Genomic DNA, 19,514 nt, shown 5'->3' with positions numbered 1-19,514 from the left:
CGTCACAGTACGCCTAGTGGGTTCGAAGAAAGGATGGAAGAAGCTTGACGATGGGAGGTTCGAAGCACCGGACAACAAGGTGCTAGATCAGATCTGAGCTGATCTAGCTAGCTGTGACCAAGAAAGAAGAACAAGTCGGTGAGGACAACGCTATTCATCAGCATGCTGATTGAAGCAGGCCTTCAGATACCGCCAATTTCCTTCGGTTGGGTGAACCCATGTCCAAGTAGCGGCACTTCGCCTTGAGATAACGTGTTCAGGGCTAATTTAAGCTTAATTTCAGCTGCAGCTCTGGCTTGTTCAATTCTTGTTCAACCGGCGACTACTCGAGAGGAGCGTGGAAACAACCAAAGGTAGGAATAAATTAAATGCTGCCCTCGAAAATTTATACAAGTTGATTCAGACATCGGAGCCTGAAAGGATACTGGACTTCCTCTCAGCCTTGGGCCATTTGTGCTATCGCCCGCATAAAGTCTCCGGAAGTCTCCGTCCAACACAAGGATGCATATATAGCCTTTCAACTACTATATCGCATCCTCAGCACAATAGACATCCCCAAACATTTTTCAAAATGGCAAGCATTGCGTTTCCTCGACTTGTACGGCGTCACGCACTCTCAACGTCGCACGTCTATACGTACGCCTTCCAACCCCCAACCATAACCTCCTTACCCACAATTCTCTTCCTGCATGGGTTTCCATCGTCATGTTACGACTGGCGCCATCAGATCCAATTTTTCTCTCGTCTGGGATACGGGGTTCTCGCACCGGACCTTCTAGGATACGGCGGCACCGCCAAACCCACAGAGCTCGACCCCTACAAGACTAAGAATATGGCTGCCGAAATCACCGAACTTCTCGACCATGAAAGCATTAGCAAAGTTCACGCCGTGGCGCATGATACAGGGTGTATCCTTCTCTCCCGACTCGCAAATTACTTCCCCAACCGTCTTCTGTCGTGCACATTTCTGGATGTACCCTACTCCAAGCCTGGGGAGCATTTCGACCTCGCCATGGTGAATTCCTTGACGAGGCAGTTCTTGGGGTTCGAGAGGTTCGGCTACATAGGGTTCTTCGTTCGACCTGATGCGGGCGATATTATCGACCAGCATGTATGTACCGCGCTTCCCTCACATACGCCAAGGTTTGGCTGCTGCTGGCCAGTTCTAACGTCCAAAGGCCGACTCTTTCTTCACTCTATTCTACCCGCAAAATCACAGTTTATGGATAGACCACGTAGGACCGACAGGCGCGATGGAAGCATGGCTGCTTCAAGATCGAATGGGGCCTGCAGCAACATATATCACTGAGACCGTAAGTAAATATGACCCTCGAATTCCTTGGAAGAAGACAAGGCATTTGACTAATCCAGGAACGCCAAATCCACCAAGACATAATGCGAAACGACTACGGCCCCGCACTGAAATGGTACCATGCTCTCGTGGGAAACATCAACGAGCAAGATGAGATCCAAGAGAACCTCGATCCAAACCTCTCAATGCCCGTCTTGATAGTCTGCCCACAGCTAACTAAGCTCGAGTTACCGGGCGTTGAAAAGCAGATGAAGCAGGTTGCGTCTGACGTGACGTTTAGGAGAGTGAATACCTCTGGACACTGGGTGCAGCTTGAAGCAAGAGACGAGGTCAATGCCCTCTTGAAGGAGTTCTTCGAGAGAGAAGGCTAGGCTGACTAGGTGCAAGTAGTTGACAGCAGCACTGTAGCCTTACTGAAAGAATCTCAACTCAAATCTCAAGCCCGAGCATAGAAAATAAACTGGGATTAAGGATAGAGCATGAACGCTAGCAGAGAATATGGTATCACTCTCTCCCCTGACAATCTCAATCTCCACATTGATCCACGAAGCCACTGGAAGTGTAGAAGTATGAGAGCATACAGTATGCTTCTGACGTCATGCCCGCATCAACATAAAACTACACCACGTTATATCCAACAAACCTCTTTACTCGCACAATTGATTCAATAGGCTATAAAGTACTCTTCTTCACCGTATAAAAGCAAGACCACCTCCAAAATGCAAACCAGATCAACAAAAACAAGCCACCCCCCACAACCACCCAAAGAATCCACCTACACGCAACACGAAAACCCGATCTCCCACAACCCCTCCGAAATCCGCGAACAGCGACAACAGCAAGAGGCAGATCAACACCAACACAGAGACAGACACAGACACCGCGGAGACGCCCCGGAAAGGATCACCCGCGGCGCGTCATCACTCCCCTCCACCGATGCGTCTGCGTCTGTTACAAACACCGCCCAGCACCGCCGGGAGCAACGAGAAGGCGACATTGACCCGGAGTACGGCGTGGAGCAGCAGCCGGATGAGGGTGCAATTGCGCGAGCGGTAGGGGGGCAGTCGAGACACCGGGGCGCGCAGGCGGGCGCGCATGCGGGGCCTGTGGGGAGTGCGCGGGGGCCTGGGGCGCCTGGTTTTGGGGAGGGGGATGATACGATGGCGGATTTGGATCGGAAGGCTGAGGGGCATAGGAGGATTTTGGGGGAGAGGGTTGGGCGGACGCCGCCGGTGCCGGATGGGGAGACGGTGGAGAGGGAGGCGTTAAGGGAGAGGAAGTTGAGGGAAGATACGGAGGTGCGACCGGCGGAGGTGGTTGGGGAGGTGACGGGGAAGCCGGTGGTTGGGAGGTAGATTGATAGATGTTGTGAGGGTTTTGTTTAGTTATTAGGGTTTGAATCGGATTGCGTATATTACTGTACAATGTACAGTCTCTGAGAGATTCCTGAAATGAAGCGGTAGGCGTGAATCGTATAGTGGTACAGTGGGTATCAAAACAAGTATTCATGTAGGTCTGTTGAAGAGATTAACTCTCAGCGTCGTCGCCCTCGCCTATCGAGACCTTCTTCAGGGCTAGGTCCTGCTTCAAGTCGTGGATACGCTTGGCAAGCTTGCCCTTGAGAATTTGATTCTTCTGCGCCTCCCACTTGGTCGTTTCCGAGCGGATGAGGGCCTCCAATTCTGCGATCTCTTCTCGGTGTTGCTGTATCTGCCTCTGTTGTTCCAGCTGCTCATCGTCGAGCTCATCCTCAGGCGTGCTTTCTTCCCCATTTGATGCCTCGCTTTCGTCGCCAGATGTGTCGGCACCAACGTCTGCTGGTGGTGTCGAAGGCTTGGTCGCTATTGGTGTACCAGCTTGATATACAGCGCTGTCAGGCGCTTCCTCAACGACGCCAGCCTCAAGCGCTGTACCATCTGCGCCTGCGGCCAGAGCAGCCTCCATCTCGGCGGCAAGGGTGTCCTCGAAGTCTTCAAACATGCCATCAACCTCGTCCATCGCTTCGTCGATCTCGCCTTCAGCGTCCTGTTCGTCATCGTACTCCTCGTACTCATCGTAATTCCCGCTCTGTACAAGCCCTTCGGCGCGATCGAGTGACGCTTTATCCACCAACTCAAAGCGGGGAGGCCCGATAGCAGCCTCATCCTGGGCTATCAAATCCTCGACTTGTCTCTCAACCTGCTCGATGGTCCGGGTGCTAAGACGGTCTCGAAACCGCCGCTTCCTCACCCAGCGAAGAGGGGGTGCCAAACCATGAGGGTATTGGAGAGTCTTGTCATCCAGACGTTGAATTTCGGAGGGAAGAGGGTAATCCATAGCTTCAGCCTCAGTAGCAATAGGTCCTAGAACTAGAAGCATCTGGCAAATATCCGCTGACTTGTACCACCCGCGCCTGTCCCAACTCTTCATGCCTTCCACGATACAAGGCAAATCTACCAACGTGGCGGCATACTGCTTGTCTCTGATCTTGAGGACGGAACGCCGGCCTTCACGGGTGAGTGGTTTGAAGGAGAATTCAGATCGATCAAATCGGCGCTCGGTAATCGCACGCCGGAGGTACTCGCAGTCCTCTCCTGGTAGCATGCGTAGAATGAACTGCTCTTCGATCGCAGGGTCGATTTCGGTATCCGACGCTTCCGAATCGTAGCCAACACCTGTTGGTCGATTTGGCACGAGGCCCTTGTTCTTGATCCGAATCGACTGTAGCCCGGGTTTTTTGGATGGGTTCAGCTTCAATCGCTTGGGTCCAGCTGCTTGCTGTGATGCGCCCGTAGCGGACGGTTCATCGGGGATGGCATCATCTGCTGGCCTCTTCTTCTTCTTAACGGAGATCCTCGGCCTTTTTGGCTTCTGCTGCTTCACTTGAGGTTCTTCTTCGGTAGGTTTCCGCGCGATCTTCAGTGTGAGTTTGCGCTGTAGTGGTGGAGGTTGGTCTTCGGGAGGAGGAGGCGTTGGCTGGCTTTGCGGCTGCTCGGCAGCTTTTTTCTTCGAGAAGGTGAGCTTTAGGGACGGTCGCGGCGTTTCGGACATGTTGATCGAAGGTGACTACAAAGCGTAGTCCCTTGTGTGTCGAATATGGGACGAACAGGTGATGAGGTGTGTTGTGTTAAGGAAGAGGCGAAGGAGATGAGGCAAGGCGGCAGAAGTGAAGGAAGTGAAGGAGCTTCGGTCCGCCTTGCTCCCAGACTTCCCATTCACAATACTTGGCCATCCTCTCACACTCACCTCTCTTCATCTGGCCCTGCACTCTCGATATCCTCCTTAACCGCCTATAACTGGTGACAATCCGACCAATAGGCTCATTCATGGGCAACTGAGCTCTCCGTTCACCATGTCTGGAGCGAATCTACACAACGCCCTCCTCCGCCCGCCGATTATCCAGATTCTACGCGCAACAGGCTTCCATGCCACGCGTCCATCAGTCCTAGACACAATCGCTGACCTTACCGCTCGATACATAATGCTGCTAGCTTCCTCTACCTCAGAACACGCCGCGAACGCCCACCCACACGATCCGATACCCGAGCTAGAAGACGTTTACCAGGCGCTGCAAGACGCGGGCGCTTTGCGGCCTCAATTACGGGAATGGGAAGAATGGTGGCAGGGCGAGGAAGATATACGAGGACTAGAAGGGTTTCTTTCATGGTTCACCGGCCCCGTGAATCGCGAGATACGACGTGTTGCCGGATTTGTGCCAAGTGAAGGTGACGTGGTTGATACCAACGCGCTCGAGAAGGAGGACTACCTTACAGCTTTGAAGAAAAAGCACAGCAAAACTGGAGAAGAATCTCGATACGCGGGGACAGTTCTGGGGAAACACGCTGAAGAGCACCCCATCGTGATTGAAGGTGGTGTTCCTACGATTCAAGAATGGAGCGCACAGATGCGGTCGCGAGCGCCGTACATGGCCGAGAGCGACTCCTCTGGTGTCAGTAGTGCTCCGAGCAACCTCTCCGATACCGAAGGCCTTGACGTGTGAATGTGGAAAGTGGTGGAATTGCCTCATGTTGATCACGAGAGCACTTTTAGACGAAACGGCCACGAGAGACTACGGCCCTGCAAGAAGGAAATTGGCGTCGAACTCCCATTGGCATTTTTTTGGGGACCATCCGGCAATGTCTTTGAATGTCTGGTTGACCGACTCTGGCTGTTAGGGCGGAGAGCCCGGTATGGCTAATTCATGATATACACCCCAAACTCGACATAATCCCAACCTATAGATGGCAGTCATATCCTGAGCTAGCACATCCACCGAGAAAGACACAACTGAGAAAGGAACTCTCTGATCGGCAGGAGGGACATCTCGGGGAATGGGGGTCGGAATCTGGGGAACAGGGTGCAACGCCCATGGGGGGCGTGTTGTCAAAGTACGGAGGCCAATTCGAGGCAGGCGATCTGTATGTATATCTAGTACGACTGAGGATACGTATTGCAAATCTCATTCAACAGCCGATGGTGCTGCTTCTTGGCTGTGGCGTGGCGGTGACATCAACGCCAACTGCGCCCAACGTAAACTAAACTCCCCTTCCACCACCACTTCACGTCTATCGCCATGGTCTATGCATTCGACCTCCCCACTACCTCACACCTTTCTTTTCAAAGCTTTCTGTCCTCTCGCACACATCCCTCTCTCCCGCAGTCCGCAACCACCGCCCGACATGCACTCCGCCTTACCCTGAAAGCCCACAATCGCCTACCCCGCGGCCCTCAGCGGGACTCCCACCTCACCTCCGTCCTCTCCGCACTCAACGACTACCTCCCGTATGTCGTCGCAATCGCACAAGGCCTCAATGGCAAACCAATCCATACGTCCGGCACGCCTTCCGCTCCCCAAACCGAGGAAATCGAAGTCGCGCAACGCGCCGAATTCGAACCCGAATGGCGCGCAACACTAGCCTCAAGCTCACCTCTCTCTCTCAAACCTTCTCGTCCCACTACAAACGGCCGCACACGCGGACCTGGCATATACTATGAACTAGCCTTCACACTCACCACGCTGGGTTATGTTCTCGCCTCCCTCGCCCGATCAGGCGTCACCCGCACCCTCTACGCCTCCTCAACACCAAGCACGGAGCAACGCACAGCCGCCGTCCAAACAGCAGCCAAGCACCTCCTCCAAGCAAGCGCAATACACACACTCCTATCCTCGTCTCCCTACTTCACAAGTGGCCTCGAGGCCACTGCCGAAGCCGTTACCGCGCCGGACCTGGCACCCGCGTCACAGATGGCGCTCTCATCCCTCGCGCTGGCCGAGGCAACCCTTCTTGCTGTTCTGAAGGATGATTCGTACGTGGTAGCGTGTATCCAGGCGCGGAATCCAAACGACAAGGAGTGGATGGTGCGGGCGCCGGAAATACCAAAGGTCCGCGCGCATGCCTTTGCGCGGCTGTGTATTCGTGCCGCGGAGTATGCTGAGCAGGCAGGGACGGGGCTGGGCTCTGTGGGTCCGGAGGGGAAGAGGGTGGGGATTGATGAGGATATCGTCACGTATGCTCGCGTTCTGGGGCGTGTTGCGCGGGCGCGGGCGTGTCGGTTTTTGGGGGTTGATGCCGAACTCGCGGGGAAGATTGGGGAGGGGATTGCGTGGCTTCGAGCGGCGAAGGGGGCGCTGGGGCTGAGGGGTACAGGGTCTGGGGAGAAAGAGGCTTCTACGAAGAGTCGGGGCTTGTCGAAGTTGAAGCAGGGGTTCAGGGAGCGCCGTGAGGAGCGCCGGTTGGAGAAAGGCGCCGGAGGGGAGCGTTTGGAGAAGAGGGAGCTGGGGCCGGGGGACAACGCCGGCCGAGAGGAAGAGGGGCGAGTGATCGAGATGCTGGAGACGAAATGGGTGCGGATGAACGATACTGTAAGTCTCGCAACTTGTACATCTCGATTCTCTCCGCTAATAACGCAGATTAACACACAATTGATCCCGTCTTCAACGGATTACCTCACCAACCTGCCCTCAGGCCGAGATATCTACCCAGCGCCGCCTCCGTATAAACTCCCGTTCTTGGATGAGGAGCATCTGGCCCGCATGCGCGCGCCGCCTGCGGAGCTTGAGCTGAGCCCGGGGAGCGATGTTGAAGATAGCGACGTCGAAAGCCCGGCTAGGGTTGATACACCTGGCGCATTCCCTGAGCGGGCCGATAGTGCTTACTATTGATACCCGGGATGTGGTCGTGACTGTTGGCCTACTCCAAGAAGATACTTCGGTTGAATATTGGCTCGAATCAATATCACCTATCAGGAAGCTGTATAGTTTCAACAGATATCCAGTTCATCTACCAACAAACGGAATTTCCGTCGCTCGTGATACATCTCCACTGTCCAAAGTACCACATGCTGAAGCCCAATGACGGAAAAAGAAAAGTACATTGATAGTACATCAGTTCAAGTGCAAGCTAAATCACAATCAATACCCATTTGATAACCCACACAGGCCGTAGCAAGCCATATAAAAAGAAAAGGGGAAAACAAAGGAAAGAGAATCTAAATTCTCCCACCTGCATCTAACCATCCCAAATGAAAAACCAGTCCGTCCAGTCCGTTCCCGGTCCTACGTCTCCTTCGACGCAAAATAATTCTTCTCCTCGAACAAATACCCCTTGACTTTCCTCTCACTCAGCAACTCAAAGTATTTCTCTGTCACCCCCAACCCGACCCAATTAGCACATATCCTCGCCGAAAAAAACACCACAGACACCACCACAACACAAAGGACAAAAGAACGAAAACTCACCCCTCAACTTCCCACACTTCTCAAGATGATTGACCCCCTCGCGCGCATAGCACTTGCCCAGCTCCTCCCCGACAAGCCGCGACATCATCGACCGGACCCATTGTTCGCGGATGATTGCGTCGCGGGCATTGTGCACGGCGACGTTGTCTTCGAAGTCGACGCCCTCGTAGGTCGGCGGGACGGTGGGCTTCTTCGCGAGGAAGGCGGCGGATTCTGGGGTTGGCATTTTGAAGATTGATTCTGGTTTCGAGTTCGGCTTTGGGTTTTTCTTTTTCTTTTTCTTTTTTTTCCTTTTCTTTTGGGGATCGTAATTAGGTTCACGGGGAGGTAGGGTGAGCTTGAACTTGGCTTGGACTTTGGGTGTAGTGAACTTCGGGGCAGGCTTCTGCCGGATGTGAGGATGTAACACAATTAGGGGCCTGTGATTGGGTGGGTGGTTGGCGGTCAGATTCTCCGGGTGGGGGAGAAAGACCAGGAGTGCACTTTGAAACTGGAATATCACGTGATTGTATAGATGGGTGGGAGTCAGTATCCTTGTTGTATTACTTTTCTAATCTGAGCGAGTATTCAGCGGTCGGAAATAATAATGTTCGTATCTATCGTATGCGGTATAGCCAATACAGAGACCCCAACGCCATGCCAAGCGAAACAACTAACCCAATGCTAAAATCGTGTGCCGATAATAGTAAAACAAGCCAACAGAATAAACTGGCACTACTCCTGCGGCGATTCAGCGGAGGATGCAGTTCCATCGCCTCAACCGAGGATCGAATCGTAAAGGTCAAGAAAGCTGTCTTGTATGCGTGCCCAGAGACCGCGGTTTAGCCATGCGCTGTATTCGCGATACTGATACAGCTCGTCCCAGCAATCGCGGCCAAAATCACAACCCGCCATATTGACCAGAAAGTCCCGTCCACCCTCTGTATAGTGGACTCTGGGGTCAATCTCGTCGCCACACGCGCCAGGGGGGAAAGAGTTGATGTAGCGCTGCGGGAGGAAGGCAACACCGGTACGGATCCAAGGTTGGGATGAGTATAAATATTCGAATGCGTCTTGCTCCTTGTGCTCCCACTGCATGTGCCTCTGCTCGTACATAAGAGGATCCCACCAGATGTCGAAGAGTCGCTCGGTCCATAGAGACCGATGGACGAAGAACGAGCCTAAGTTAAAACCTCCACAGTCTTGAGAAAGCAGAAAGTGAATAGAAGACGGGTCATTGTCTCCAGTAGCTGAGCGGGAAACTTCGTCGAGGTACAGCTCAATGGGTGGGTGCGTGATGTTCAGCGGATTGTATTCGTTGATATCACGGTACACGATCTCGCCTAGACGACTGAAGAGGTGATTCTGGAGGGAGTATGAGGGCTCCATAATGAACGTGTTGAGATCAAGCCACCAGAACCTATTCCTATTAGTACCGGCTACGACGAAATCGTGTCAAGCATACCATTCTGCATTGGGATATTTCCGCATCGTCTCGCGCAGAAGGTCGACCTTCTCCCAACCCTCGCGCCACTCGTGCGAATAGCGTTTCTTTGCCAGCATATTGACAATTTCCAATTCATAACCCCATCTCTGAGCATACTCCTGCTTATTCGAGACGCTGTTCCGTTCGATGGCCCATTCCCTTGCGCCTTTCCACTCCATGACGCCGCCTTCGATATTCGATCCCAGTATGATCACAAACTTTCGTCCACCTCCGAACCTGGATCGCCTGAAGCTCTCGACGAGCCCTATATAGACACCATCAGTTAGCACCCGGAACCAATGGAATCAAAGCGGGATCAGGAGAGCATGCATGTCCATAAGAAGAAGTAACCAAACAGAACGAGTGTCAACACGAAGAAGAATCGCGTTCTCCTACGTCGCAAAACCGTTCTCCCAAACCACAACGAACGCCAGCCCCGCCCACGACGTCCTTGTAGAAATGCGTCCTTCTCACCGTATCCGTTTGGAGAGCTAGCAGCACTGAATCGCGGGAGCGTCGCGGTAATCTGCCGTTTCGAGCGCGAGAAGAACCCGTTATTCCTCGTCGAAAATGAAGGGTAGCCGCGGACCTCGTCGCTTTTCGCCTTCGCGGCAACCCACGGATCGGAGGGGGTCGTTGGGAATAGACCGGTGCGAGGAGTCGAGCTGCCACTCCCTGGGGTCAAAACGGGACTAGACCACCCAGCTCCTGGGCGAGGAGAGGGCGATCGAGTCGCGGACATGGGTGAAAATAATATGCGACGACGGCGACAGCGAGAGAGCCCGAGAATGTGCGGCGGACACTTTGCAGAGGTGCCGTTTGGCAGGGGGCACAAAGCCGAAGGAAGGAGTTGGGACGGGGGTGTGTGCGGGGAGACGCTAGTCTTGGATATCGAAACCGCAGCTAGGGCAGAGACGGCAATACCGAGGCGATAGCTGCTATCCTATCTAGAAAGAAACCAATGCGAGGAGCAGGTTATCTTCGGCCAGCGAGACGGAGCATGCGTGCGGACGGCGAGAGAGCAAGACCGCCGTATTTAGGTCGATCATTCGAGTGGGCCCAGCTCATCGGAATGCAACTGGATCTCGTGAGACTGGCCTCGACCGAGACACATGAGGAAGGGAAAAATTAAGGAAAGTTGAAGCAAAAGAAAGTCCCCGCCGGACCTCAGGGCCTGGAACGAGAGGTTGCCGTTGACGGGGTTGGCCGCTTCCGTCGTGGATGTTGGAACACCACACCCGCCTGGGTCCGATTTCCATGGAACGAACGAGGTTCTAGTGATTTGAACTATTTAAAGTAACTCTTGAATGCTGCCCTGACTGACGTGCCTTTTTATTAGAGGAGAGGGTGGATCAGCGACCTGGCCAGTTGATGGCAAGATTACAGACTGATGGTCAGGACTGACGCCGGGAACACATGGAACAGAACTGAAACGGATCGCTGGAAAGAGCTTCTTCGGTTCATATTAGATAATTGTCTGAGTACGATAACTCAACATGGAGAGGGTTGGTTGACTGTTGAGGAAGGAGCTCCGTTTGCGGCCACACGTAGCGGCCTAAGAATATGGCATTGACATTATTCAAGACGGGCGAGTAAACGTACAATGAGCTGCTCCCAAGTGCTCTTTCCACTGTTCATGGTTGGATATGTTTTCTCTTCTCCCCTTTTTTTGTGTCTTTTATCTCTTGCTCAAGACAGGGAACTCCAAAACGCTGTAGCAGATACATTCTCCCTCCAAGGTGTCGTAGTAACGATAAGATTCAATGACTTTGCAATGCTATCCAATATCGAATTCGCGCATCCAGCATTTAACAAGCCTTCTCGGCTGCGTTCTGTCGCACAGGTTGTTGATTGGCCGCCGAATCTTTAGACATCAGGAACTTTCGCACAGCGAATCCTTTCTCATTCTCCGGGCGCTCAGGCACGCTATCTCCAAGGTAGAACTCGCACTTAAACTTCAAAAAGCTGCGGCGATTGCGGTTGCGGTATACAGTGATGATGTCGCCAGTATACAACTTGCCGTAATGACCTCCTCCATCTGGGCCCTTGCGGAGCTCGATATCGTTCACCCAAATGCATCCACGCGTCTTCGTTGATAGGATAGACATTAACCCCGGCACGGTCATCCAGTCCTGTCCAGCGGCAATGCGTGCTTCGATTGCTGGAGCCCAAAATGTTACCTCGAGAGCGTACACAGGTACCCGAGAGTCCATTGGGTCAGGATAACAGATAGTCGCTTGTGGCCCACGACCCCATGATGTCATGCGACTCCTGAGAGGAATAGTAAGATCGATTATCGACCCAGGGAGAGTTGTTAATTTGCCGAATAGAGGTAGCGGCTCGCCGGTTGGATGGAGCGGTCTCGGAATGCACACAGGTCCCCCAGCTTGGCCAGGGTCAGCCGGGGGCTCGAAACCCTCTAAATCGGCACCGTCAGGTATCGAGAGACCCGTCTTTGCATCCATCGTGTTAGCGAGCTCGATGTCGAAAATCTCACCTGCTGCCTTTGTAGATTCTCCGTGTGGATCACTTATGCGTCGCGTAGCACTATCATCCGAGCTGGAGCGTTCACTTGCAGTATCTGGAATGGGTAACTCAATCCGCCGGCTAAACTTGGTGGCCTTGGGGGTTACATGAGAGCTATCCTGCTGAACTTGCTCCTGAGAATAATCGTCGACAGCTTCATTGGCCCTACTGAGTTGAGGGCTTGGCGCCTCCGCGGAGAGAAGAGGATTGTTGGAAGTGCCAGGGTGCCATGTCGAGTTCATGTTGAGCTGCTGAACCAGGTTCTCAGCGCCCAGTAAGCTAACTGCTGACCCAGGGACGGGGTTTTCCGGAAGGGACAGGACGGAGTTTAGGCTGATGCCGTCACTAATCATCGACTCACCAGTTGAAGAAACGAAGTCGTGGACGCTGAAGTTGCCATCCTCAAATGCATCCATACCGTCTCCCAAGGCATGGGAGCTGCGTAAAGCGGACGAGGTTATTTCCCCAAAGAGGCGCCTCGGAGTAGACTGTTGGAGATCCTGGGAGATTCCAAGATTTGGAAGCGATGGATAATGGATTTCTGCAGGGAGTGAACCAATCCTGGGCCGTTTTGATTGAGCCGGATCGCCGTCGTTTTCAACAAATTGGTGTTCAAAATCTAGGTCATCCTCAAGCGAGAGTTGGGAAGCGTCCAGCTCCTCCTCCGCATCTTCACCAATATCAGAAAGCCCGTCTGAGTTGATGGAGATCAGATCATCGTCTTCATATTCGTCCATATCGGGAACATCGACTAGCCAAGGGTGTTTCAGGCAATCCTGTTCTTTTGGGCGAAGCTGGGGGTCACGATTAAGTAGCTTAGAAACCAAGTCAACACCCGCCTCTGAGACTCCAGCACTACGCAATATATTGTAGTCTGGCTCCGTGGTCATAATGGTTCGCAGCATCTGTGATCCCCTATCATCGCCTCGACCAGTATAAGGGGGGACCCCGGCAAGAATATGATAGAGAACAGCACCCAGTGACCACATATCGACGGATTGATCGTAAGGCGATGTTTTCGGCGGTCTAATCATTAGCTACGGGTCAGTAAACGGGGAGGTATTTGGTAACTTACGGATCGCCTAGCCTGCGTCGTTTCCTCACGTCCCCCCGGCGATACATTTCATATTCGGGGTAGACCTCTGGTGCGCAGTAGAGAAGTGTTCCACAGAAGGTTTTGAGAAAAGTCTCTTCTTGAACAACTTTCGACAGGCCGAAGTCAGAAAGTTTCACCTTCAAGGGATCTTGTGACGCAATCAAGATATTATCGGGTTTAATATCACGGTGTGTGATCTTTCGCCGGTGAAGATACCGCAACGCATGAAGCACTTGCCGTGAGATTGTCTGGACCATATCTTCCTGAATCTTGCCTAGGGTTGCCAAGTATGCGGACAGCTCCCCACAAGGAACATACTCCATGATTATGTAGAACCATCTGTCATACTCTTTGTGCTCAATGAATTGTACGATATTGGGCTGTCAGGATCTAGCGTCAGCCGAGGTTCCCTTTCCAACAGAATTTAATCACTTACGTGCTTGAGATCCCTCATGATTCTCATCTCATTGTCAATCTTTTGGTCTAAAACGCCATTCTTCATAAAACGGCGTTTGTCGAGTTCCTTGCAGGCAAACACGGCACCATGTTGTTTTGTGGCCAGCTTATACACAACTGCAAAAGCTCCCTTCCCAATCTGGCCGGTGACGTTGTACGTTGGGCTGCCCGACCAATGCATGCCGAAAGTGTTCCACGACTGCAATCCATGGGTTGACGGTTGGCGGTGTGCAGGTTGCACGGCCCCGGGTCGGTGTCCCTGAATATGGTCAATGTAGTTATCAAGGTTCCTGCTATATGTATCACCGTGTCCGTCTCTGCTAGGCATGCGTACGACGAACTTGACCTCGTCCGAAGATTTCTCCCCATTGATCACTTGAATAACAGAGCCGTGAATAAGCATACGACTGTTATCCTTCTCTCTCTTGCGAAGACGACAATCGTCTACAATTGTGCCATTCGTTGAAACGTCTTCAAGCATGAGAATAGACTGATTTGTGAAGTAAATCCGGAAGTGGGTGTTGGAGATACGCCTCGATGTAGGGTCAGCCGCCAGAAGAATATCGGAACGGCCAAGGGTACGTCCAAAGCAAAATCCCCGGCTTGGGTCATTCACTTTGGACGAGAGTCTAAGAGCAATGTCTAGAGCGCCCCCATATTCTACTTCGTTTTTCTGAAGGATATGCCAGGGAGCGACGCGAGCTGTTGCAGCTACTGCTTCAAGAGCCGCAGGGGAGCTGGGATGAAGAATACATATAATGTCTTCCAGGTCTTCCTCCCGCAAACCAGAGTTATTACGGCCCGCGCGTCGGGGATCCGTACATGGCTGGGTTGACTCCTGCGTTGCCTCCATTCTGGGACGGGCGATCAATTCAGAGAGCTGAGTCGCCTAGGATTGGAGCCCACGGGGGAAGGTTTTCGACATATATGATGGTGGATAGGTCTGCGAAGGGTCTCTGAGTAACAAATACGGCAACTAGAGGTGGTCCATATCATAGATCTGACCACGCATCAGTGTTCCGGAATCAAATACCAATGCCGACAACGGTTTGGTAAAAAGCGACCAGCCACTTTACCTCAAAAAATATCGGCAAAATGAAAAGTGGTTGTAGTCCCAGGACCCCAAAGCTGCAAGTTTCCTGGACTCTGTGTCGTGATTTATCGACAAATTTCACAAGGGATATGGGTAAAAGGGTGTTGGTTCAAATAACGTGCAAGCGGTCGAGTTTCCAAGCAAGAGATCGTCCAAGGAGAATACGACAGGATTTGTTCACGAAGACCAAGAAAGCCCTCGGGTGAGTCGATGGCCTCCAACAATGGCGGTGACTCGTTATTTCCAAATAGTGTTCCAAAATTCGTAGCTGGATATCATTGAAGTGAGAGAGCGACGAGAGGAGGATGGGATACAGATGCTAAGGAAGGAAGGGAGTATTTCTGTTGCCCGATGTTTGCAGTTAGCTCATAAGTCGCTTTTCAAGCAGTTTTGAACCTGGAGCTTGGGACATACACAGTTGACAAGTCCGCCTCAGCCATCCGAAACACAACCAGAAGGCTGATTCTAGAAGTGGGTTCTGCTTGACGGGCGGATTCGGCAACGGGGACGAGACAAAAGATTGTCTGGTTCAAGTCGTCCCCTCGTCGTCCGAGGAACACAAAGGAAGACTCGGAGGATGGCCAGCTTGATGAGGCTCGAAGGAAGCCCAGGCAGGAATCAGGCATCAATAACCTTGTTCCTGAGGCCACTAAGCCATAGCAAGCCAATCACCATTCCCTCCCATGGGTCTCACGGGAATCGTCCATGGATCCTTTGTTTGAGGTAATCTGGGAGGAGCCAAGTTTTTCCGTTCCATGCATGATCTCTGTATCCTGGGTGATGCTGCTGTTGTGTACATTTCTTCAGGATACCATGAGGATTTCACCACGATTGTTGCATAGGTGACTATTTGCTGTATGCTATATTCTAAATTATACTGGCTTGCACCGGCGAGTAACCCGGAGCAAAAATTTTATTCCGCTGGTGCCATATACAACGTAGCAAGCCATGCGAGAGAGGATCGAACAAAACAGTGCTAATATTCTGTAGAAATGCCCACAGTTCATCGACTTCCATACGGCTTACTTGTATCAGTACTCTGTCGGTACTGTCCTTTCATAGCTAGGTCGAAGACTTGTTCGAGGCGGCTGATGGCATCATCTGAAACTTCTGCGAAGATTTAGCTGCTGCTGCTTGGGAGCAGATAGTAGCTGAGACTTACGGTAGTGAACAACGATTCTGTTTCCAAGGAGCTTAAGGCCTTTCTCCTTTCCAATTTCGGCCAGGTCGTTGGGTCCAAGCCTAGAAGCCTCGATATCCAACCAGACCATATTGGTGTGAACTGGCGAGGCTAGCTTCCCCCCACGGCTTGTCCACATATCTGCAACACGCTGTGCTTTAAGATGAGTCTCTCTAAGCTTTCCTCGTTGACCGCTGGGATCATTTCCGAACGTCTCGTCAAGCGCAACCCTTGCAGGTGCAGCTATGACTCCTGTTTGACGAGCACCGCCTCCTATTGATTTGCGAAACCAGCGTGCCTTCTTGATGAACGCGTCTGACCCGACAATAATACTCCCAATAGGTGCACCTAAGCCCTTCGAGAAGCACAAGCTGACACTATCGAAGAGTTTGGCGAAGTCTGCCAAGCTCCCTGCCCCCGAAGCGACTGCTTCCCACAATCTAGCACCATCTAGGTGAACTGTCATTCCATTCTTATGTGCCCACTCCGTGATTTTGCGAGCCTCTTCTAGTGGCATGATCATTCCATCTAATGTGTTCTCTAGACTTATCAACTTCGTGGGACACGTGTGGATGTTATCGCTTATCACCACTTTCTTCTGGATGTCCTCGAGGGTAAGGTGGATGTTATTCTTCGGAACAATTGGAATAACGGTAGCTCCGGTCCAAGCGCTGACACCCCCAGCCTCATAGCAGATGACGTGAGAACGGTGATCGCAAACGACAGAATACGGAGGCTCAACCAGGTGGGTGCGAATGGAGACTTGGTTGCCCATTGTGCCCGACATGACAAGCAACGCCGCTTCGTGGCCAGTCAGCTGAGCAACATAATTTTGTAGATCGTTTGTCACGGGGTCCTCTTCGAAGACGTCGTCTAGAAGCGTCGTTTGGCAGATCGCTTCGAGCATAGATGGTGTCGGCTTGGTCATGGTGTCACCTTGTTCCCCAGACAGTTAGCATATAGAACGAAGATTTGCAAAGCCTGATCCAATTAGCTAAACTCACTCCGCATATCAAATTCGGCCGCACCAGCACCATGCCACGTCGTTGGCTTCCCATTTACACCATTAGAAGAGCCTTCCATGTTTGCGACACCTCTCAAACCGTGTCTGGCCCATAAAATAGACAGAGTCGGTCGGAAGAGCGGTGAAGTATAGAGAAGAGGCCGAGCGAAACGTCTCATCCAGGCCGTGGAGAAGAATTGCCAATTGTTGGGGGAGAGAAAGAGACTCCTTTTCGCTCCCCTCACAGAGTTGCACCATGGCGATGTGGGGTTTGCGTGGATTGTGGTGCATGTGCGAGGCGGGTAAAACCGAAAGTTCCCAAAGCCATGATACATGACGAGATGAAAAACAGCGCATGTTTTAGCTCGAGGAGCTGTAATTGCGCCAACTTGTGGTCTCCGATGGGCTCTTGAGGGGCTCAACTCTTTGAAGCCACAAGCTCTCTGCCAGTGATTCTTGAATCTTGATCGAGGCCCATTGTCAGGGACTGCCAGTGGACGCCTGGTGACCTGCTCAGGAATTTGCTGATATCATTGGCTGGAACGGACAAGAGGTACTACTTCCTAAGCTTAATTGAGACTAGCGGTACTGTAAGGTTATGTCCGGCAGGAGGTGACTGACAGGGACCTCCGAGTCGGGACCTCCAGAACTGTCTAACCGGATATGGCTAAGATGACACGAACCCGACACCAAACGCCGAGAGCTCTTATCGATAGGGCGAGAGCGTCGCTGCTGGCAGCTGACTCAGCAGTCCAGAACCCCCCCGAACCTTTTGCAAACGTCTCTGCGGGCAGTGTTCTCAAATATCTCCAAGGCAGGTGGCGCAAACAGACTGTCCACCTTCTTGTGACTCTCCAGCGACTATTCATCATGGATCTCTCCAAACTTACGCGTCCGGCCGTCCTTTGCCAGTGTTCGCGATGCTCAAGCTCTCTCGCAGCCCTTGAGAACGAGTGGGCGAAGTTGTCAAATTCATATTCAGTGGCCGCTGGATGGCTCAGCATTGAACCCCACCGTATCTCGATTTCCTCCGAAAAGAAGCAAATACCGCAGTCGTCCGAATTGAGCTTGATACGGGGACGGATAATTCAAGAGATTGGATGCAAACTCTGTCAACAGAAGTTGGGTGTTCTTTGCGCTTTGAACAATGGGTAAGCCTGGTTACCGAGTCGAGAGATCTGTGGAGAGTTCATAGGCTAATTTCTCAGCGCAAATATCTTCTGGAAGTTATCAAAAGTCTCCTTCCGCGAGATTGTCACCATGCGTACTGTGGAGCCCACATTTAAAGATGGAGACGGAGTGCTCGAGAGTCTTCTATTGCCCAAGATGAAGGAGATTGGTGGAGCGCCTGTCCACCATAGATCTCTAATACCGGCAGGCTCGAGTGAATTTGATAACTCTAATACTTCCGTGGAACACCAGATTCAACAACACGGTCTCAGTCTAGATCATATTTCGAGCTCTGTGAATAACCTCCACGACACCATGCATGAGCTGAAACAATCATTTACTGCGATGCGCATCGAGTTAAACGGCCCCAGCTGGCCTCCAAACGACACCGGGGACCTTACAAATGGCGATTTCAACATGGTTACAACAATGATGAAGGAACTTAAATCGAAGTCAGAAGAGATTGAAAAGCTGAAACTGGAGCTTGAGGCGTTAAGATACCGCAATCGTTATGTGGAGGAACAGACGATAAGGCACACCTTACAACCGTTAGCGGTGCAAAAAGTCCTTCCAGAAGTCGGAACCCCGGGTCTCCTCCAAAGGAGTAAAAAGCGACCATTCCCCTTCCCAGAGGAGTATCACAGTGGCCGCGAAAGACCAGTTGCAGACTCCTTTGGTGATGACGACGATGACGAAGACAGCATGGCTGACTTTCGTTTGCAAGAAACGATCATTCCCCCTGTCAAGATCCCATTAAGAGATCGTGAATCTACGACGGAACCAGTCCATGACTCGACCGCCTCAAGGTCTCCCAGGCTCCAAATCGAAGTCTCACACGCAGCACAAACCCCGCCACCACTCTCATTGGATGAACCCGTAGCAAAAAGGCCTCGACTCTCGTCAAGTGGAAATGTAAGTGCAAACAAGAAGCTAAGGGGGCGCCCTCGGAAATCAATCAGTCAGACGGTTCCACCTGACTTGACTCAAACATCCAAGCCGGCTCCGCTGAACGAACAAAACGGTAATGCTGCGACCAACATGCACCAGGAACACCCATCCTCCATACCTAACGACCAGCGGGCTCCAATAGAGAACCGTCCCACCCGCTCCCGCAGCCTTCGTCGCCGATCCCGCCCTCCATCTCCTAATCCAAAACACAGGACGTCGACTGGTGGCAGTGAAAAACATACCGGCAATGCACAACAGGACTCCTTGCCTGAATTGACTGTGCAGCCCGTCGTCGACATGAGCAAGGAAAACGCTCGTATCGAAACAAATGGACATCGCACAGGCACTGGGAATGGAAACGATAATGAGCGGGCCGAGAAGCGTAAAGCACAGTCTGCTGTGCGGGACATGATGGCGAAGCTGGCCATGCAGCGTGAAGAAGCCATGGAAACCGAGGAGGCTCGATAACATCTTCACACGACCAAGCAGATGGGAATATATAGACTGATGTACTACTACAATGTATTTTTACACGAGGCGCAGTTTA

General features: G+C 52.2%; 10 protein-coding genes across 10 annotated transcripts; 5 read left to right on the top strand and 5 right to left on the bottom strand.

Annotated features, from left to right (window-relative positions):
- The first annotated feature begins 310 nt into the window (after positions 1-310).
- Positions 311-1,857, top strand: BJX67DRAFT_318593 (alpha/beta fold hydrolase). The gene is made up of 3 exons (XM_071027280.1): positions 311-1,111; positions 1,179-1,313; positions 1,372-1,857. The coding sequence occupies exons 1-3, from the start codon at positions 572-574 to the stop codon at positions 1,681-1,683; spliced, it is 987 nt and encodes a 328-aa protein (XP_070880838.1). The 5' UTR covers positions 311-571; the 3' UTR covers positions 1,684-1,857.
- On the top strand, positions 1,715-2,753 carry BJX67DRAFT_318599 (uncharacterized protein). Its single transcript, XM_071027282.1, has one exon. The coding sequence runs from the start codon at positions 2,032-2,034 to the stop codon at positions 2,665-2,667; it is 636 nt and encodes a 211-aa protein (XP_070880837.1). The 5' UTR covers positions 1,715-2,031; the 3' UTR covers positions 2,668-2,753.
- On the bottom strand, positions 2,754-4,432 carry BJX67DRAFT_318595 (transcription initiation factor TFIID subunit 7 family protein). The gene has a single exon (XM_071027281.1). The coding sequence runs from the start codon at positions 4,340-4,342 to the stop codon at positions 2,840-2,842; it is 1,503 nt and encodes a 500-aa protein (XP_070880836.1). The 5' UTR covers positions 4,343-4,432; the 3' UTR covers positions 2,754-2,839.
- Positions 4,433-4,513: 81 nt separating this feature from the next.
- On the top strand, positions 4,514-5,859 carry BJX67DRAFT_367632 (Bromodomain associated domain protein). Its single transcript, XM_071030540.1, has one exon. It carries the CDS (start codon positions 4,644-4,646, stop codon positions 5,289-5,291), a length of 648 nt encoding a protein of 215 aa, XP_070880835.1. The 5' UTR covers positions 4,514-4,643; the 3' UTR covers positions 5,292-5,859.
- Positions 5,793-7,981, top strand: BJX67DRAFT_391703 (pH-signaling protein PalC). Its single transcript, XM_071034834.1, has 2 exons — positions 5,793-7,154; positions 7,203-7,981. Exons 1-2 carry the CDS (start codon positions 5,865-5,867, stop codon positions 7,452-7,454), a joined length of 1,542 nt encoding a protein of 513 aa, XP_070880834.1. The 5' UTR covers positions 5,793-5,864; the 3' UTR covers positions 7,455-7,981.
- Positions 7,848-8,256, bottom strand: BJX67DRAFT_386173 (putative NADH-ubiquinone oxidoreductase 12 kda subunit; the record flags this gene model as incomplete). The annotated part of the gene is made up of 2 exons (XM_071034017.1): positions 7,848-7,933; positions 8,031-8,256. 2 exons carry the CDS (start codon positions 8,254-8,256, stop codon positions 7,848-7,850), a joined length of 312 nt encoding a protein of 103 aa, XP_070880833.1.
- Positions 8,257-8,603: 347 nt separating this feature from the next.
- BJX67DRAFT_367623 (putative alpha-1,6-mannosyltransferase subunit) lies at positions 8,604-10,261 on the bottom strand. The gene is made up of 3 exons (XM_071030539.1): positions 9,826-10,261; positions 9,475-9,760; positions 8,604-9,429 (listed from the first exon to the last, which is right to left on the bottom strand). Exons 1-3 carry the CDS (start codon positions 10,235-10,237, stop codon positions 8,787-8,789), a joined length of 1,341 nt encoding a protein of 446 aa, XP_070880832.1. The 5' UTR covers positions 10,238-10,261; the 3' UTR covers positions 8,604-8,786.
- A 767-nt stretch (positions 10,262-11,028) lies between these two features.
- On the bottom strand, positions 11,029-14,774 carry BJX67DRAFT_318562 (kinase-like domain-containing protein). The gene is made up of 4 exons (XM_071027279.1): positions 14,650-14,774; positions 13,554-14,573; positions 13,097-13,497; positions 11,029-13,047 (listed from the first exon to the last, which is right to left on the bottom strand). Exons 2-4 carry the CDS (start codon positions 14,424-14,426, stop codon positions 11,304-11,306), a joined length of 3,018 nt encoding a protein of 1,005 aa, XP_070880831.1. The 5' UTR covers positions 14,427-14,573; positions 14,650-14,774; the 3' UTR covers positions 11,029-11,303.
- Positions 14,775-15,398: 624 nt separating this feature from the next.
- Positions 15,399-17,301, bottom strand: BJX67DRAFT_367619 (threonine aldolase GLY1). Its single transcript, XM_071030538.1, has 3 exons — positions 16,851-17,301; positions 15,829-16,782; positions 15,399-15,776 (listed from the first exon to the last, which is right to left on the bottom strand). The coding sequence occupies exons 1-3, from the start codon at positions 17,182-17,184 to the stop codon at positions 15,670-15,672; spliced, it is 1,395 nt and encodes a 464-aa protein (XP_070880830.1). The 5' UTR covers positions 17,185-17,301; the 3' UTR covers positions 15,399-15,669.
- Positions 17,302-17,719: 418 nt separating this feature from the next.
- On the top strand, positions 17,720-19,435 carry BJX67DRAFT_375694 (uncharacterized protein; the record flags this gene model as incomplete). Its single annotated transcript, XM_071031734.1, has 2 exons — positions 17,720-18,000; positions 18,058-19,435. The coding sequence occupies 2 exons, from the start codon at positions 17,720-17,722 to the stop codon at positions 19,433-19,435; spliced, it is 1,659 nt and encodes a 552-aa protein (XP_070880829.1).
- Between the last annotated feature and the right edge of the window lie 79 nt (positions 19,436-19,514).

Source organism: Aspergillus lucknowensis, assembly GCF_044049455.1.
Source record: "Aspergillus lucknowensis strain CBS 449.75 chromosome Unknown BJX67scaffold_79, whole genome shotgun sequence".
NCBI classification, from domain to species: domain Eukaryota; kingdom Fungi; phylum Ascomycota; class Eurotiomycetes; order Eurotiales; family Aspergillaceae; genus Aspergillus; species Aspergillus lucknowensis.
The sequence above is the reverse complement of the archived record's forward strand: the minus strand, read 5'-3'. Positions and strand labels throughout refer to the sequence as shown.

Bases quoted from the DNA above. Each gene is read 5' to 3' on its own strand.
- BJX67DRAFT_318593 (XM_071027280.1), top strand. From the start codon at position 572: ATGGCAAGCATTGCGTTTCCTCGACTTGTACGGCGTCACGCACTCTCA. The intron at 1,112-1,178 runs GTATGTACCGCG...TAACGTCCAAAG, and splicing joins GCGATATTATCGACCAGCAT to GCCGACTCTTTCTTCACTCT. The intron at 1,314-1,371 runs GTAAGTAAATAT...TGACTAATCCAG, and splicing joins CAACATATATCACTGAGACC to GAACGCCAAATCCACCAAGA.
- BJX67DRAFT_318599 (XM_071027282.1), top strand. From the start codon at position 2,032: ATGCAAACCAGATCAACAAAAACAAGCCACCCCCCACAACCACCCAAA.
- BJX67DRAFT_318595 (XM_071027281.1), bottom strand. From the start codon at position 4,342: ATGTCCGAAACGCCGCGACCGTCCCTAAAGCTCACCTTCTCGAAGAAA.
- BJX67DRAFT_367632 (XM_071030540.1), top strand. From the start codon at position 4,644: ATGTCTGGAGCGAATCTACACAACGCCCTCCTCCGCCCGCCGATTATC.
- BJX67DRAFT_391703 (XM_071034834.1), top strand. From the start codon at position 5,865: ATGGTCTATGCATTCGACCTCCCCACTACCTCACACCTTTCTTTTCAA. The intron at 7,155-7,202 runs GTAAGTCTCGCA...CTAATAACGCAG, and splicing joins GGGTGCGGATGAACGATACT to ATTAACACACAATTGATCCC.
- BJX67DRAFT_367623 (XM_071030539.1), bottom strand. From the start codon at position 10,237: ATGTCCGCGACTCGATCGCCCTCTCCTCGCCCAGGAGCTGGGTGGTCT. The intron at 9,761-9,825 runs GCATGCTCTCCT...GTGTCTATATAG, and splicing joins TTACTTCTTCTTATGGACAT to GGCTCGTCGAGAGCTTCAGG. The intron at 9,430-9,474 runs GTATGCTTGACA...TAATAGGAATAG, and splicing joins AAATATCCCAATGCAGAATG to GTTCTGGTGGCTTGATCTCA.
- BJX67DRAFT_318562 (XM_071027279.1), bottom strand. From the start codon at position 14,426: ATGGAGGCAACGCAGGAGTCAACCCAGCCATGTACGGATCCCCGACGC. The intron at 13,498-13,553 runs GTAAGTGATTAA...AGATCCTGACAG, and splicing joins TCATGAGGGATCTCAAGCAC to CCCAATATCGTACAATTCAT. The intron at 13,048-13,096 runs GTAAGTTACCAA...GCTAATGATTAG, and splicing joins CGACGCAGGCTAGGCGATCC to ACCGCCGAAAACATCGCCTT.
- BJX67DRAFT_367619 (XM_071030538.1), bottom strand. From the start codon at position 17,184: ATGTATCATGGCTTTGGGAACTTTCGGTTTTACCCGCCTCGCACATGC. The intron at 16,783-16,850 runs GTGAGTTTAGCT...CTGGGGAACAAG, and splicing joins GGCCGAATTTGATATGCGGA to GTGACACCATGACCAAGCCG. The intron at 15,777-15,828 runs GTAAGTCTCAGC...AAATCTTCGCAG, and splicing joins CAGAATCGTTGTTCACTACC to AAGTTTCAGATGATGCCATC.